Source organism: Podarcis vaucheri, assembly GCF_965113315.1.
Source record: "Podarcis vaucheri genome assembly, chromosome: 3".
NCBI lineage: Eukaryota > Metazoa > Chordata > Lepidosauria > Squamata > Lacertidae > Podarcis > Podarcis vaucheri.
The window spans coordinates 99578038-99596274 of NC_138761.1; the positions used below are offsets into that span (position 1 = coordinate 99578038).

At 42.6% G+C, this 18237-nt stretch overlaps 1 protein-coding gene across 16 annotated transcripts in view; it reads left to right on the forward strand.

Moving 5' to 3' along the window:
• MYT1L (myelin transcription factor 1 like) overlaps positions 1-18237 on the forward strand; it is a 285138-nt gene that overhangs the window by 190028 nt on the left and 76873 nt on the right. For 12 of the 16 annotated variants that reach the window (XM_082215422.1, XM_082215413.1, XM_082215421.1 and 9 more), the window contains 2 exons: positions 3485-3858; positions 7470-7565. In XM_082215422.1, the coding sequence (XP_082071548.1) occupies positions 3485-3858; positions 7470-7565 (470 nt within the window). The remainder of the gene's footprint in view (positions 1-3484; positions 3859-7469; positions 7566-18237) is intronic. The other 4 variants (XM_082215427.1, XM_082215416.1, XM_082215417.1 and 1 more) reach the window with 1 other exon arrangement.

The window sequence follows — 18237 nt, forward strand, 5'->3', positions numbered from 1 at the left end:
TTGATACAATCGACCATAACATCCTTCTGGACCGTCTAGAGGGGTTGGGAGCTGGGGGCACTGTTATACAGTGGTTTCGCTCCTTCCTCCTGGGCCGTGTTCAGAAAGTGGTGGTGGGGGATGAGTGTTCAGACCCTTGGGCCCTCACTTGTGGGGTGCCTCAGGGTTCCGTCCTCTCCCCCATGCTTTTTAACATCTATATGAAGCCGCTGGGAGAGATCATCAGGGGGCTTGGACTGGGTGTCCATCAATATGCAGATGATACCCAGCTCTACCTTTCTTTCAAATCAGAACCAGTGAAGGCGGTGAAGGTCCTGTGTGAGTGCCTGGAGGCGGTTGGAGGATGGATGGCAGCTAATGGATTGAAGTTGAATCCTGACAAGACAGAAGTACTGTTTTGGGGGGACAGGGGGCGGGCTGGTGTGGAGGACTCCCTGGTCCTGAATAGGGTAACTGTGCCCCTGAAGGACCAGGTGCGTAGCCTGGGAGTCATTTTGGACTCACAGCTGTCCATGGAGGCGCAGGTCAATTCTGTATCCAGGGCAGCTGTCTACCAACTCCACCTGGTGCGCAGGCTGAGACCCTACCTGCCCGCGGACTGTCTGGCCAGAGTGGTGCATGCTCTAGTTATCTCCCGCTTGGACTACTGCAATGCGCTCTACGTGGGGCTACCTTTGAAGGTGACTCGGAAACTACAGCTAATCCAGAATGCGGCAGCTAGACTGGTGACTGGGGGCGGCCGCCGAGACCACATAACACCGGTCTTGAAAGACCTACATTGGCTCCCAGTACGTTTCCGAGCACAATTCAAAGTGCTGGTGTTGACCTTTAAAGCCCTAAACGGCTTCGGCCCAGTATACCTGAAGGAGCGTCTCCACCCCCATCGTTCTGCCCGGACACTGAGGTCCAGCGCCGAGGGCCTTCTGGCGGTTCCCTCATTACGAGAAGTCAAGCTACAGGGAACCAGGCAGAGGGCCTTTTCGGTGGTGGCGCCCGCCCTCTGGAATGCCCTCCCATTGGATGTCAAGGTGATGGACAACTACCTGACATTCAGAAGATATCTTAAGACGGCCCTATTCAGGGAAGCTTTTAATGTATGATATTTTAGTGTTTTTTGGTTTCTGTGGAAGCCGCCCAGAGTGGCTGGGGAAACCCAGCCAGATGGGCGGGGTACAAATAATAAATTATTATTATTATTATTATTATTATTATTATTATTATTATTACTAGCAACACACCCATATTTGTAGCATGAAAGCTGCTTACCTGCAGGGCCATTCTGCAACCCAGCTCTTCCTAGGGTTTTAGAACACTTATCCTTCCTTGATCAGTACATACATAAAGTCCCACACAATATTTGCACAGTGTGCAGCCATTTGCCATTATTATCAAAACTAACATGGCAATAAATCTACAAACTGTCCTTGGGGCCATACCTGTAGCTGTGGAAATGCAAAGCACTGATGATGAACCACCCATGGCTCGAATCAAGTCAGCTGGTGGGGAGCAGTGGCTGAGCTCCAGCACAGCTGTGGTGGGTCAGGGGTGGCGTTCTGTCTTCGGCACTTCCTCCTCTGGCCATGAGGACTGCTGGGGTGTTGCCCACGATCACAGCCAATCGTGGGTGAGCTAGGGGGCGTGGTTTGGGAGCGGACCAGGGGAGAACTTCTTCCCTAGCTATAAAAGCTAGTCACATTCAGCCTCATTCGTCACCGATTCCTACTCACCCTCCCTATATGGATGGGCTGCCCGAGGTTAAGTGGGAAGGCAATGTAGAGCACCTTGCTATGGAAATCTTCAGTCGCTGTATTTGGGGCCAGGGTTTCCCCCAAAGAAATGCAATTTGTTAAAGGAGCAGAGGCTTCTGGGGTGACCCCCTGTTCTCTTCACAGAGCTGCAATTGCCAAGTAACAGTCTATCCCTCTTCCCACAAATCTCTGGGAATTTTTAGTTCTGTGAAGGGAATCTATGGTTTTGTTTTGTTTTGCTTACCAGACAGAAAGGTCCTCCCACCACAAACTTTTGTAGGCACATGGGAGGTGAGGGGAGAAATCCCCACTGCAGTGATTGAAGCCCTTGTGCTAGCTGGACTAGTTAGTTGAATCCCACCCAAGGTATTGATGTGGGGGTTTTTTTTTGGGGGGGGACCCACAGTAACAACTTTAGTCTGCAAGATCCAGACTGATGGTGTGTGAAATATTTATTTGGCTAGTATTTACAGTTCAGGGATGATATGCCACTGGTTTATTGGCTAAGAGACAATTTTTAAAACCAGCTGAAACTGACATAGATTTGATGTCATCGTTTGCTGAGATGTTAATAGCTGTTAATACTGCACTACTGCCTTTATACAGAAGCTTGGTTGGATTCCCCCCTCCCCAGCTCTATGGTATACATTTTGGTTCCCTCTGTTTAGAATTTGCTAGCTGGAATACGACTTCTTTATCAGAAATCACCTGGGTAACTATTTTGAGAGCAAGCTTGTTGGCGACTGCAGTATTAGTTAATTATTGGGAAAGTGAGGCAAGGACACTGGGGGTGACATCCATTTCTGCTCTTGATCCTAGTGAAAAGCAACATCAGCCTGGTGAATAATGACAAAGTGGGGTTGCCTCAGGGTTCCTTCCCGGGCCCAGTGTTGTTTAACATCTTCATTAACTGACTTGGAGTGGAGAGGATGCTCTTCAGATTTGCAGATGTCACCAAATTGAGTAGAGCAGCGTATACCTTCAGAGACAGAAACAGGATCCAATATTATCTTGGCAGAACGAAGAACTGGGCCCAAACTAACAAAATGAACACCAGCAGAGATAAATGTGAAGTTCTGCATTTAGACAGGAAACAGCAGATGCCCAAATACACAATGGATGGCTCCTGGCTGGAGAGCAGTACATTTGACAGTGATATCAGGGTTTTAGTAGACCATGAGCTAAACACGAGTCACCTGTGCACTGTGGCAGTTTTAAAGGATAGTGCAATTCTGGGTTAGATGTATGGCATCTAGCTCAGAAGAAGTAATGGTACCACTCCCTTCTGGTTTCATCAGACTTCAGCTCTGTGTTTCTATAAACCAGAATATGACTTAATACTTGAAAAGTCCACAGCTCAGAATTTTAAGGCCAGTATAGTCTCATTCATTTGATAAAGCAGAAGATGGATAGTCTCTTTTAGGGATGCAGCAGGGATGGGTTTCCTTCATCAGCAAGGGATTGGACTTGATTACGTTTCAGCTTCCTTACAACACTATTATTTTATGACTTAATGGAATAAGAATTTCAATAGTCGCTTTTGTAAGCTCATTAGTGACAGCTCTTAATATTTCCACATCTCTCTCTTGTAGCCATCTTTAAAGCAAAGGTTTATGTTGGGAGAACTAGCATTTAAACAACCAGTTGCATCAAAACAGGTCCCCTCCCCCTTTGATCATATGCTCACAGGTGGTCTGGCAGACGGTGCAATAACATGTGTTTGTTTTCCTGAACAGTGTTTACGGCTGTCCTTTGGCAAAAAAAAGAAAGACGCAAGAGAAGCAACCCCAAGAACCGGCTCCTAAAAGAAAATCATTTGTAGTTAAAACGGACAACTCTTCAGTAGATGAATGCTATGAAACAGATGGAACTGAGGAAATGGATGATAAGGAAGAGGAAGAAGAGGAGGAGGAAGAGGAATATTCTGATGATAATGAGGAGCAAGTTGATGATGACGAGGAGGAGGAGGATGAAGAAGTAGATCGGGATGAGGAGGAGGTTGAAGAGGAGGAGGAGGAGGAAGAGGAGGAGGAAGAGGAAGCAGATGAAGCAGAGGACGATGAAGAGGAGGAGGAGGAGGAAGAAGAGGAAGAAGAGGAAGAAGAAAGTGGTAATGCATAGATAAACACCATGCACAATTTGGGTTAATCTTCCAGTGTGGTATTATGGGATTTAGCAGTACATCTTTCTTTAAGGCTAATACTAGTCACTCTGCTTCTGTCTCTGTGCTACATGCTGACAAATGTCCTCACTGTATTCTCTTAACAATCATTTTCAGATGACCGTTCTACAAATAGCTCTTGAAACAGCTAGCACTCCCATTTTCGAAATGTGTAGCTTAGACTCCTGCATGCCCAAAATTCTTGCAGAGAAGTGTGGCTGTATTGGTGCCATGAGACCAGCCAAAGAACTTGGGAAGCAAATGGTTATGTTTGCACATATCTGTGTCCATGTTTGTTTGCTGTACTTGTCTCCTTCATAGTAATCGTTTGCTTCTCATATAGATATGGCCACATGTTTGCAGGTGTTCTTGGCAATGCAATATGGGCATCTTCCCTTTCGAAATTTGAAACTATACACCTTTTTTTAGGCAAGGAACAAGTGGTACCTACTTTGGTTCTTTGAGACTTGGATGTTGTGTACTTTAGCTGATTTTATTAAAACTATGGAGACTGGCAGATTTACATAGGTATCCCTGTTAAAAGCATTATATGTATACACTGTTCAACAAGTTAGGAGACACTCATTGGACGTCCAGTTAATATATTGCTAATACAATTAAACCAAAGGCATTTGTTCAAGTTCTGTGGACTCTTAAAATAATTGGTGTTATTTTAAACACTAGCTTCCAATTGTTTAACTTCAGTAGTTTCTACAGTAATCAGATCATACCCTAATGCCATGAAAATGAATATTCACACAGTAATAATAAAAATAATAATAATGAGCCATCTAAAAAGTATTTTGTTCCCATTTCCAGGGAACATGTTTTTGGTTGGGTAGAATCACATTTCTAATCAATCAATAAAAATATAAGAAAAATATTCTCTTTTTTTGATAATAAGTTTCAGCACTCCTCAGTCGGATTCCTCTTAGGAGCCAGGTATGAAAGTTATCTGATTTCTGTTTCAGAATTATCTTAGGTAAGAAGTAGAAAGTGGCTTAAAAGTGCTCATTTAAAAGAGACTGGAAAGGTGTGCCTCATATGGTTCCTTTTCTGAATTCTACCAAATTCTCAGAGAAGGAAAACATGCAAGTTTTGCAAGAGAGCAATTTAGGGACAAAGCATCTTTTCATATTCTGCTAATTTGGAATTTGAACAAAAGGAAGGTTTGTAATCATTAATTACAACTAAGTTAAGAAGGCCAATTGTACAGACAGGAGAATTTCTGGAGGACAACAAACCTTATAATAATTTGGAACTATGCATAATTATTAGTGAGTAAGCACTATTGGATAGAAATGTAGCTTATTTCTGAGTATACATGCATAGGATTAGACTGTTTGATAGCAAATAATGCATCTATGCTATCCAAAATAATGAGAAGAAACAAACTTACTTAGAATTTAGACAACCTTGTGAAATAAATTTATTGCTACTGATATATTATGGAACACACTACTTTTACTGATTCCCTACACAGCTACATGGTCAAGTGACCTGAAGCAGTAGCCAATAACTGCTACTGCTTTCTGGTTATTTGTTTTGTGCACAGCTAGTTCCTATTAGAAACAGGAACTGGAGTGTATAATGACAGAGGAGTACACTGCCTCTAGTCATAAGAAATAACCTTTGGATTCCTGATTCTGGCAAAAACAATGCTTGACAAAGGTAGAAATGCAGGGAAGGGGTTTATATAGTACTATAGAAATATAATTATATCACTGTGTTCTTTGAAACTTCGCATATAACCAGACAACACACTTGTTGCTTGTTAGTGCACAAAGGTATCATGAAACAAATAACTGAATATAACACAGACTTTTGTTTCTTGAAGAAATGTGAAGGTTTTGCTAGTTTAATTTAAGATGGTGTATTAACGAAGCAGGTCAGGAGAAATGTATCCCCCCCCCCAAATTCAAGTCTGTGTCAGTATAGACATAACACTCCAGATTTGTCAAGCATGGTTAAGAGAGTGAGATTGGGTTTTGTGGAATTGTATAGGTTTATTCCCACCACCCACTGGTTTTCACTGGTTTATTCCCACCACCAACTGGCTTTCATTGTGGTTAGGGCAGAAGCAACATTCAGATCTGATTAGTGGGTCTTGCTTAGCACTGAAGGTAGTTAAGACCAACAAAAGTAGAGATAATTAGTACAAGAGAGAGAAGAGACAGTGTGGAGAACTCTCAATCTCTAAACCATAGTTAAGAGACTAGGTGTCTTACCTCTGTGCCAGCACTAAGATATCTTTTTTTTTCTCTCCTGTGGACAGCACAGGCAACTTGAGCTCCCTTAAGGTGAATATTTGAGACTGTGCTTTAAGAAAGCTGCAACTCATTAGCACAAGTTTTTTCTCAGACCCTAAGATCAAGGGAGTTAACAAATTCCATTCTGGATAATGTTACAGACTTCCTTTGCTTAAAGTTCCACCAAAGGGGTTATAGCCAAATAAACAGACTCCTATAAGAAATAATACGTCAAAGCCCTGTGTGTGCAGCTAAGCCCTTCTGCATGCTTACTGAGGATTGCCTTATTTCCTGAAACATCAATGGCTGCTCTAGAGTGACAATTTCCCTAATTTTGGGAACAATGAACACAGAGGATTATGTTCTGGAAAGAGGCCTGAGACGTTTTGGAAGGTACTTGAGCATTCTGGGCATAGTCTTTTGCAGTGCTATTTTTATAGAAAAAGATGTGCCAGAGCTCACCATGAACACCTCCCTCATTCTCTTAGAATGGCAATGGTGCCCATCTGAGAGGTGTCAGAACTGAGTTCCAGAAATTTCTGGCTGAAAAAAAGCCCTGGTCCTTTGGGATCTTGATTTCTGTGACCTCCTAGGTTCATTCTCTGACAGAAATTAATCTAACTTCAATGGATTTACATTAGTGCACCTGAATTTTCATAAGGTTTTGTAGGATTTTAGAAGCATAGATCCTGAGGTATATAAATAAGATAAATATTTCAAAAGCAGTTAGGCTCTTATGAAATTCCACTCCTGGTCTTTGATTAAATATACAAAGCATACTAAAGCAACACTCTTACAAATCTCAAAATACCAATTAAAGAGAACCAAAGACTTCCACCTCAGCAATAAGATGTACCCCTAAAATTCCTTTTCAACAGTTTAAAGACCTTCTTCAGTATATCATTAAGTATATTGAGTCTCCTTTATTGAATATATACCTTGTCTTCAAAAAGTTCTGTTACACCCTCGAAAGGCCATAACTGCTCTACTCTAGTCATTAAAAGAATGGCTAATCTTTCAAATTTCCTTTGAATCTCACCCCTTACCCCAAAAGAAATTATGAGCCCCACCCCCCTTGAAATCACCTGTCCCATAAATCCTATGTAACATGGCAGAATGAGTCATTGTTTGGGGGAGGGGACTCTTCTAGGATTGCCGTCCTCTGTGGTGGTTATTGCTTAATTAGTATTAATGTCCCGTTTAATTTGTGAGGCCAAACTTAAGTGACCTGTTTCTCCTCCTTCTGAGAGGAGATCACATCAGGTGGTAGATGGTTCCCAAAGACTGTTTCACAAAGCTTTTCTATTATAGAAAGAAATCTCCGGTGGAGGAGCTCCAGGAACAGATGTTCCAAGGCACCATTTAGCCTATATCATATGAAGACATTCAAGATGGCTTGTGCTCCAGGTATTTCATAAACCCCTTAGGGTCAGGAAGAATCAGGTTGATTCTAGAACTCCCAGGAGAGTCAATACAAATGATGGAAACACTCACCCATTTCTTACAATTATGCTATACAAATCTATATTTATGTTTCCTTAAAGGGGTGTGGGTTAGATCTGGTTTAGATCTGGAAGACTTCACCCCCCAGATCTTTATAAATCTTGCACACGTTAATATTTCCCCGCCCCTCCCAACTCACATTATTGTGAAAATGTGACATATTTAATGAGATACAGGATGCATATTATCACTAGGGGTGCCACTTTATTTATTCTGAATAACTCATCATATTAGCGGGGGAAACTAAGTAGCACATGAAGGGATTTCAGTGCAACCGCAGCATAATCATGTTATCTTGTGACATGGTTCTAATATAAAATAAGGAAATGAAAAAATAGGTCACTAAAGTTGAATGTTTGTTGTGGCATTTTATTCTAGTTTTCAAATCAGGCATAGCTTAGAAAAATAACACTATTATGCATTACATTTGTACAAAAACAATTCACCCTTATTCTTTTGCTGTTGTTATTGTCATTGTTTAAAAACTTGTGTATATTGTTGCTCTTTGATGACCCTAAAAGTCTTACCCCTCTCTTCAGTTCATATATATATATATATAAACTTGTTCATATGCACAAACTATCCATAAGCATTTTGGACAGAACTCCTACCAAAGTGTGGATACGCCATCAAAATATTATGAACTTGCCCCCCTACATAAAACAGTAAGGCAGGAGTAAGGCTCACAGGAAGGAGATTTATCAATTTTCAGATGGAGATAGGGTGGAGATTACTTAGAATGGGCACACTGCCTGGTTCCCTTTTGTCTATACAGAATTACTGCCCAGTGTTCACATTTATCTTGCAAATACATTATGGCAGAAATAAGTGATGCAGGGATGCATGTATCCCCATAGCAAGCATCTTGAAAGAGACAGCTGACTGATTTAAACAAATATTGCTACATGTAGATGAACCTCAGTCTTTTTTTCCTCCTTCAAAGACTAGCTGCTGTACCTCAAGGAATCCCTTTTATTGAGCTAGGCCAGGAATTCTCTGCCACAAGATGGGTGGATGGGCATTAGTTTAGGTGGCTTTCAGGAGACTGGCAAAATAATGGAAAATAATTCTATCAGTGGCTACTAGTTGTGATGACTATGTGCCTCCAGATGTTGCTGGACTAACTCTAATCAGCTCCAGTCAGCATTGCTCAATAGTCGGGGGTGACAGACATTGCAGCAACATCTGGAGGGTCAAATGTTCCCAGCATCTGCATCTGGTAAAGAAGTACTTTATTTTGATTGCTGTGAATGTCCCATCAGTTTCATTGGATACCCGAGAGTCCTGGTATTATAGGACTGGGGAAAATAATTTAGCAACTTTCTCCACATCACGAATGAGTGTTGGTCCTAAGAACAGAACTGAAAAGCAATCCATTGTGGAGGGTGTGGGGGAGAACTTGGCCTACAATCCTTAAATCTGCCCTCAGAGTGACCTCCCTTCCACTCAAAGGAAGTAAGAAAGTTGCTGCTCAGGCATGAATCAAGAATCACTCAGTTTGAAGTTCATCTCTGTGATCAGCCTGCATTTACTTTCTCCCAGCCCTTGCTTCAGTGTCTGCAGTATGAGGGTAGCAGCACTGGCCTACCTTACAGGGCTCTTGTAAAGATTGTAAGAAGTGCTTTAAAATTCAAGCACTCTGTATAAGCGGTGTAATGGCACAAGCCAACAAACACCACTGTCCTTATCTCCTAATTGTCAAGGAATGATTAGTAAGGTGATTTGGGGTTTTTTAGGTCTACCGTGGAGTGCCAATTATAGCATGTAAAGGGAACAATATTGCCACAAGGTGGTTGGTCGGATAGTAAGGTTCTGTTTAAATCTGCTCATGAGAAATGTTGGGCTGATTTCACAACTTACCATATTTTTTGCTCTATAAGACTCACCTTTTCCCTCCTAAAAAGTAAGGGGAAATGTGTGTGCGTCATATGGAGCGAATGCAGGCTGCGCAGCTATCCCAGAAGCCAGAACAGCAAGAGGGATCGCTGCGCAGCGATCCCTTTTGTTGTTCTGGCTTCTGAGATTCAGAATATTTTTTTCTTGTTTTCCTCCTCCAAAAACTAGGTGCGTCTTATGGTCTGGTGCATCTTATAGAGTGAAAAATACGGTACATATTATAAATGAGCTGTGTAGCTGGGGACATTCTCTGACATATTTGAACTTTCTCCCACTTCCTTCCCCTCCCTGCCCAATTGTTGGCATCTAGCTAGTCTTGTCGCAGGACCTGCAATGCCATTTCCTGTCCTTGTGTAATCAATAAGTCTTCAAATAATCAATAAGTGCTCCTGCTGGAGTAGCCTAGTGGGACTTCCTGCTTCATCAAGTGGAAATAAAATAAAATAAATAAAATAGAATGGGAGAGGTAGTTCATATGTTCTCTGTCGCAATAGATGCCAGTGACAATCTCAGAGTCACAGCCCAAGCAACTTTACTAGAAGCAGTGAAAAGCTAGTTCAGTTGAAAACTACTCCCACACCCACCCAGAAATAATTTCTTTTTTATTTCAAAGGAAGTTGATTCCTTAACAGTGGGAATGTTACCTGTATCATATAGGTCTAGGTAAGCGATACCTCTCTATTCCATGCAAGAGACACTTCGTTTGGAATGTCCACAAAAATTTGACAAGGGAAAGTCTGTTCTAAAGCTTTTGTTACTTGAGAGCCAATTATCTTTATTTATTTATCCCTTTATTACCTACTTATTTCTGTTCACGGTGTGTATTTTTCACTACACTTACTTTTGTATTGTAGCTTTCTTTCTTTGTGCAGTAATGTTAACAACTACCCATACATTCCCTTTGTGTCCTTAAGCAGCAGGGCTGGGATAGAAGAAGCGTCTATGTGCCTCATAGAATCAGATCATGGAAGCATGGAAAGGAATTGCATCAACATCCCCAATCCTTTGTCCATTTCCCTCTTCCCATTAATAGCCAGGAAGGAAGGAAGAGTTGACACAGTCATAATTTGGCCTTCCCCGGATACTCTGGCAGCGCAGCAAAGCCATAAATTATTTATTCCTGCAGCAAGAGAGAAGGTCAGGGACATACATTATACGTCCATCCCTAATAACACTGTGAATTTCTCAGCCACATTCTGGGGTTTCTCCCCCTCTCGTACATAAACCGTATACAACACTATTAGTATGTAAAAGCAGGATTTGAGGCTGTGCAAGTGGTGCACACACACTGAGTGCTTCTCTGAGAGGGTGCTGTCTCAAAGCCAGGTAAGCAAAGCTTTGGGAAGGAGGTGTGAGGGCTCTGGCAGGGTCCTAGAGTCCTCTTGCCTCCTCCCCAAAGCCCGGTTAGCATCTTCCCACCTTTGGGGAGGAGGTGGGAGGGATCTGGGACCCTGCCAGAGTCTTATGCCTCCATTTCAAAGCCAGACACCTCCTTATCCATCTTTGGAGCGCCAAATTTTGGCTTCTCACAGGGTGCCATAGTACCCAGGTCCACCACTGGTAAAAGAATGTTGCAACACAGTTCATGGGTATCTGAAGTGATCTCACCCACGATAGCTTCATCTTGTAGGCATAACACTTTAGTCTCCGTATGAATAGTAAAAAATTTAGTACAAGAATACTTTTAATCCTACTGCACACCCGAGATTCATAACTTTGCAGTCAAATCCTGCTACTGAATAAACTACAGAAACATAAATTTAACCTAAGTTTAACCTAAGTCCATCTAATTTGATTCATGAAATTTGAACGTTGTTCAGAAGCAGTGGGTTTCCAAAATATGAGGCATTTCTAAACTATCCATAAACAGCTCAGGGAATTCAGGAAAAGGCAGAAGCAGTTTTTGAAGAGTATAAAATTCTTACCTGGGTCATCAGAAGCTCCTTTCCCTTTTAGTATCAATTTACAGGTATTTAACCCACATCTTGCTTACCTGTGCTCCAGAAAGATTTACAGATGACCAGTCTCTCTTTCTTTTGGGGACCTTTGATTGTGCCAAGGTAGTTGGCCTGGAGGGAAAGAGATTCTTTTTCCTTCTAGAATTTCAGTAGGTGGAGTTTCACTAAGTGGTAAAAACAATAGCAGGCAAGACATAAAGGATGTCATAGCTTTGAAACAAAAATTGCCAGAGAGCATGAAATAATTCTCACCAAACAGTCTTGCCATGACTTCTTCACAACATTATGTTTATCTATTGCCTGTACCCCTAGACTCGGTGCTTTTGTATCTTAAAATATACATCTGCCTGAAAGAATTAATTCAGATTACAGTCATGAGCATCCTTTGCCGAAGCCAGAATTAGCCAGCCAGGCATCTAGCCGCTGCAGTCAGAGAAAGACAGAGAAGCCTATTACTAGCAAGGAAACCACTTTAAGGAGACAAAGTGGTAATTAGAGGGGACTATTGGAAGGGTCACAGAGCTCAAGCTGGCTTTGGTGTCCTTGGCTATTAAAATATTTCTGAATTAATAGGCCTGCCTCAGCTGCAAACTGAATATGTTTATATTAACTGTACACAGAAAAATGGTTGCTACTTTCTGCCATTGCTGCAGAGAGTAAGAGATTTGAAATTGGCAGGATATTTTGAATTGGGATTCCATAAAATCTTTGTGAAGAAGCAGCTTGGTCCCTAAAGAAACCCTTGTCCAGGCATGATGGGAAAGGTGAAAAGTCATAAAGGTGAGGATGAGAGACAGGGAAGGAATTGAAATGCAAATGCAACAGGGAGAGAGAAGTAAGACTGCCTAGTTGTGATTCCAAAAACTGATTAGTTCAGAGTAGTTTCACTAAAGTCTGGGAAGTTGGTCCAGGAAAAAGTAGGACATCACTATAGAGCATATAATATAGTATGTCAAAGCAAAATTTCAGTTCCCCCTCCACAGCAAAATATTTGAGTTCTTTAAAAAAAATTAAAATGGCAATGCTTCCTATGAATGTTCATTTCTTGAAGTGAGGCTTCCACATGTCTATATATTTAGATCCAGTCACACAGGCTTAAAGTAAAACATTCTGGTTTTGCCCAGTTATTCCCATAAGATATGGTTTATGCCCAGGCAGGCAGATGATGTGACCCATGAGAGCAGCAAAATAACCAGACTGTACAACGGTGATGGGATAGAATCAGGCCAAATCTTTATGAACAGCAGCAGGCAAGGCAAGGGTTGGCATGGCATTGGGTCCCAGGATCAGTTCATCATTCCACAAGCCCCATGTTGATGAAATGGATCTGCTAGATTTGGATCGCTCCAAACTTACACCATGTGAGTTGGCCAGTGTTGAATTTTGCCATGGTGCAAGCCAAGCAAACAGGGTCTCACTGGGGAACCAGCTACAGATTCCAACCAGGCAGATACCGAACCCACGCTTGGGTTTTCCATGGTCAATCCTCCCCTCAGGCCCCTTATGAGGGACCCCCCCTATACCAGGCATTGGCAAACTCGGCCATCCAAATGTTTTGGGACTACAATTCCCATCATCCCTGACCACTGGTTCTGTTCTAGGGACTATGGGAGTTGTAGTCCCAAAACATCTGGAGGGCCGAGTTTGCCTATGCCTGCCCTATACTATGTTGATCCTGCCCAATGCCATTTCTGCCATCATACAAAACAATGCTCTTCCGTCTAACAAAGGAAAGCCATAATTTCACTGAGGGGAAACCAAGTGCCAATAAGTTTTGGGGGGGGTGTCAACCAGTGACCCAAAATTGCTCAGTGAAGGCTCTAACCCAGCGGTTCTCAACCTGTGGGTCCCCAGATGTTGTTGGACTACAACTTCCATCATTCCTGAGCTCTGGCCTTGCTAGCTAGGACTGATGGGAGTTGTAGTTCAACAACATCTGGGGACCCACAGGTTGAGAAAGGCAGCTCTAACCCAAGGGTGGGCAGGTGGGAAGTGCTCAGAGCAAAATGGCTATGAGCTCCAGGGGAAGCAGCCTTATATGGGCCTTCCCCTCCCCTCTGCAGCAAGGGCTCATGGGACAGCTTTTTCCCATGAGCTCATCGCATAGAGAGGAAACTTAGGCAAAACCTTGCCCAGCACTTTGCTGCAATCTATGGGCCACAGTACCACCGGGCAAACACGTCCCGTGCTTATTGGACATGAAACGGGGCTTAGGTACACACCTTCCTAAGCAAAATGCACTAGGCACATTTACTTAGACACAGATTAGCAACTCTTTTCTATTTCTTGCCATTTCCAAACTGGGGGAAGTTTTAAAAGGCTGAATGAAGGGAAAAGGAGGCGGCTAAGGTGGTTACTTGTGGGTGCCAATGGAAGACAGGAACGGGAGAAGAAAGGAGGTCTGCACAATGAATACTTTATTCAACAGCACCCAGCATATACCACTGCTTTATTGACCTATGCTGGGCAGTGCTGATTTATTCCATGAGGACATAGGGAGACCCTTGCTAGATCAGACCAGAATCCTGGTCTCACAATGGCCAACCAGATGCCTCCGGGAAGCATATCAGCAGAACCTGAGCACCATGGCATTTCCCCTACTGATGCTCTCCAGCAACTGGCATTCAGAGGCATGCACAACCATCATGATGTTAATAGCCTTATCCTTCACTGCTACCATGTCTGCTGTCAGGGATGATCATCAGTGGACAACTCCAGGAGGCATTACTGACCCCTGGAGATTTCTGGCCATGCTCCTTCTCCTTGGTGTCCGTGAGGGAGGTAGACCCACTGCAGGCATCTATCTGGAAATGGTACTGGGTACTACTGATACAGAACCAGTGAGAGGTGTTGTTTGGGTTGGGTGGAGTTGGAAATGGGCAAGAGGCCCTTCTGTGCAGGTGGATTAACCAGCACATTTCCCAAGATCATGTTCCTCTTAGTAACATTAGTTCTCCACTCTTGAATTGTTGCTGCTATCATATTTGCCAGTAAAGAAAAGAAGTAGTAATCAAGACCATTTTGATTTACTAGCACTTCTGTAATTGCTTTGGGATGTGCACGTCTTCAACAGTGGGAAGCCAGAGTAAAAATATAACAGGTAAAGTACAGGTGTCTGACTACCATGTAAAGATAATGGTACATGTTGCAAAGCACATGGTTTAATGGACCATATTTGGGCTAGCAGAATAGTTGCTTTTACAAACTAAGGAAGGAAAGTGTGCCTGAAAATCTAGCTGCTGGTTATTTCATTTGTGAAAGGTCCTTGGGACATCTCATTCTTACATTTTGGATTAATGCCATGAGATCATATTTAATGCAACAAATAACTTTTTGTTCATAAGGCTAAAGGTTGTGGATTAAGGGTTGCTTCACAAACAGCATCAGTCACATTGAAGCTGCCAAGCGATAGTTCTGTGTAAGAGTGATTCCTTGTAGAGTTTGTAATCTGGACTGGCCCAGGACATTTTGCACCCACAAGTCCCTTGCCCCTGCTCCCCAAGTTGAGGTTGCACCTGAAACAGAAAATTCCCAAAGCATCAACTCCTCCTGGTAGGAAAAATAAAAATTTGAATAACTAATAATTTGTTGCCCTTTCATGGACACCTAAAATCAGTTGACTGAGGTAGTTTTCTCACTCTGCTCAATAGTAAGACCGGCACTGTTTTTCATGTATGTAAGTCCCTTGCCATGTGCTTTTAGCACTGTTACAAGGCTCTCCACACTGACACAATATTTTCCTGGCCAAAGGTGACATTCGTGAGGAGCTTCTTGACAGAGCCAGGCCACGTAGTCAGATGCCTGCATATATTTTTCCTACTCACCTCCCTCTCTCAGCAATTAAACTTCTTCGATAACTTAGTGCTTGGGGCTACTGCAACTTATGAAATGGTTCAAACTGTGAAGCCTCAGAATCTACTGAGAAATAATGATTTATTGCATTGACGCTTTTGCTGAAGTTGCCAAACATATCTGTTTTCTACATCTCAGGCTAAAATTCCGTACTTTTCCTACACTTACTTCTAGTCAAAATTGTCCTAATTCACTCTCAGCTTGACCTGATACTTGCTCTGGAGTGGGGAGTGAAGAGTTCATTTTCACATCTCCAAAGTTTCAGGGATGAAGAACCTGTGGATCTCCAGATGTTGTTGGAGGCCAACAGCCATCAGCCCCAACCAGCATGGTCATTGTTCAGGGATGGTGGCAGTCATAGTCCAAGAACAGCTGGAGAACCACAGGTTCCCTATCCCTGCTTTATTTCCATCCTATCTGCATATTTACTATTCCATCCACATGCACTGTAAATTGATTCAAGCAGGTCGTGCCATGTTACTGATATAGCGATTATGATGTATTTACTGATCATGAGTTTGTCTGTTCCATTTGGCGCAAATGAGAAGTATACAAACTTAAATGCATGTGCAGGAAAGGTATTAGGAAGCCTACCAATAAGCCACCTACTTATTAACTCTTTTAAAAATCACAATTGGAAGCTGCAGCAGCAGCAGCAGCTGCTGTTGTTTAAACAGAGGGTTGAACTCTGCAGGGTGTGCTGCCTGCAAGGTGACTTACCAGGCATCACTGAAAGGATATGGTAGAGGCGAAACATGGTCCACAGTTTACCTGAATTGCATAAAGCATCTCATTCAGGCTTAATAAATTGATTTTAGGAAATCATAAAGCATAGTGCAACAGCAAACACAAATGGATAGAGAAAACAAATTCAAGTGGAGTGAATTAGTTCTGTTTGCAAGCAAGTAGGTCAAATGCTGCAGCACAAAGAAATTGGAAGTAATGAGGATAGAGCCAAGTATAACCATATTAGAATGAGCAAAACAGGTTGAGGATTGGGCAGAAATCTTGTGCTGCATTTATGTGAATCATCAGCAGTGGTGGTGGGGGGAGTGCATTTGGCTTATACGCTCAGTGGGCAAAAGAATTTGGATATGCCCAGTTTACATTGAGACCTAAGCATTTAACTGTATTCTTGAGGGTGAAATCCTACGTATGCTTACTTGGAAGGGAGTCTTATTGAATTCAGCAGGGTAACTGAGTTAACATGCATAGAATAGAAGTATTGGGCTGTGAGTCCAATGAATTTCATCAGGATTCAAGCCTACTTAATTTATCCGGATTGTATTTTATGCATACTGATTTGGCTTTATAATGTGGTCTACATATTGATCCTGAACATTTGTTTCGGAATATCTGTTCGGGTCACAAGCATATAAATGCCAATGCTGTACCTGCAAAACATCATGTTAGGTAATGTTAAGTGGGCATAGCTGCTGCTGTGCAATATCTTCCCCACTTACATGCTAGCTGAAGAGGTTTTAAGATCAGCTGTTAATTTGCAGATGACTTGTGATGGGCTTATAAATAACAAATGCTGTAGGTCTGTGACAGACTTGAGCAGGATGCATTATAGATGATAAAGCACCATCAACAGAAGACGTGCTAGAGATAGTCACTATCTATGAATGAATAGACCTTTTTGACTCTGCTGACAATCAATTACTTTGTATTAAACTGAGGCGGGCAACCTATTTAGCATGGACGGACATAATGGAAATGCTTGATGAGGCAGAGGACTGAAGCTAATTCAGATATTATACACTGCATGTCAAAGTTTCACCACACCTAGAAATCTTTAATATAAATTATTTTAAAAAAACAAAACAAATATCCTAACTGGTCTGCAACTTTTTTTTTTAACAGTCTTCATGAAGGCTGTTCAAAACACAACTATTTTCCCTTGATGAATGAACTGCTGAGATATACTGAGAATAGGCAAAGGGACCCCTGACCATTAGGTCCAGTCGCAACCGACTCTGGGCTTGCGATGCTCATCTTGCTTTATTGGCTGAGGGAGCCGGCATACAGCTTCCGGGTCATGGGGCCAGCATGACTAAGCCGCTTCTGGCGAACCAGAGCAGCGCACGGAAATGCCATTTACCTTCCCGCCAGAGTGGTACCTATTTATCCACTTGCACTTTGATGTGCTTTCGAACTGCTAGGTTGGCAGCAGCAGGGACTGAGCAATGGGAGCTCACCCCATTGCGGGGATTCGAACCGCCGACCTTCTGATCGGCAAGTCCTAGGCTCTGTGGTTTAGACCACAGTGCCACCCGCGTCCCTGTACTGAGAATAAGGGCCTCTTAATGTTTAAACAAGCTCATGTGGGGGAAAGCTAACCTTGAGGTACCCTCATGATAGTTGCAAGCTGTTCAGAGGCAACCCCTGGGCCTCCAGATGTTGCTCAACTACAATCCCAATGGCCCTTGATAACAGGTGAGCTGTTGGGGTCTCGCAACATCTGAAGGGCCATGGGTTACTCACAGCTATCCTAGAGGTAATGATGGGGGAGAAATTAATTTCATTCATGTTGTACATCAACCTGTGTTATCCAGTTCTTGAACCAAAATACAGCTACTCTTCAAAATTTGCACTTCTCCAAATTTTGTGGTGCAGTTCTCCTGCGAAAATAATAAACACATATTATGCAAAACTGCATACGAAAACCATCTACTACTGAGCCAGTTTCAAGGTCCTGAGTGACTAAGCAAAAGGGTGGGTGCATGGAAGGCAAGTTGTAAGCAACCACAATTTGTGACATTGCACAACATTGTTACAGATTGGGGACACGGGAAACAAATAAAAAAAATTCACCATACCTAGGATTCACCACACCATATGTGGGACGTGGGTAGTGCTGTGGGTTA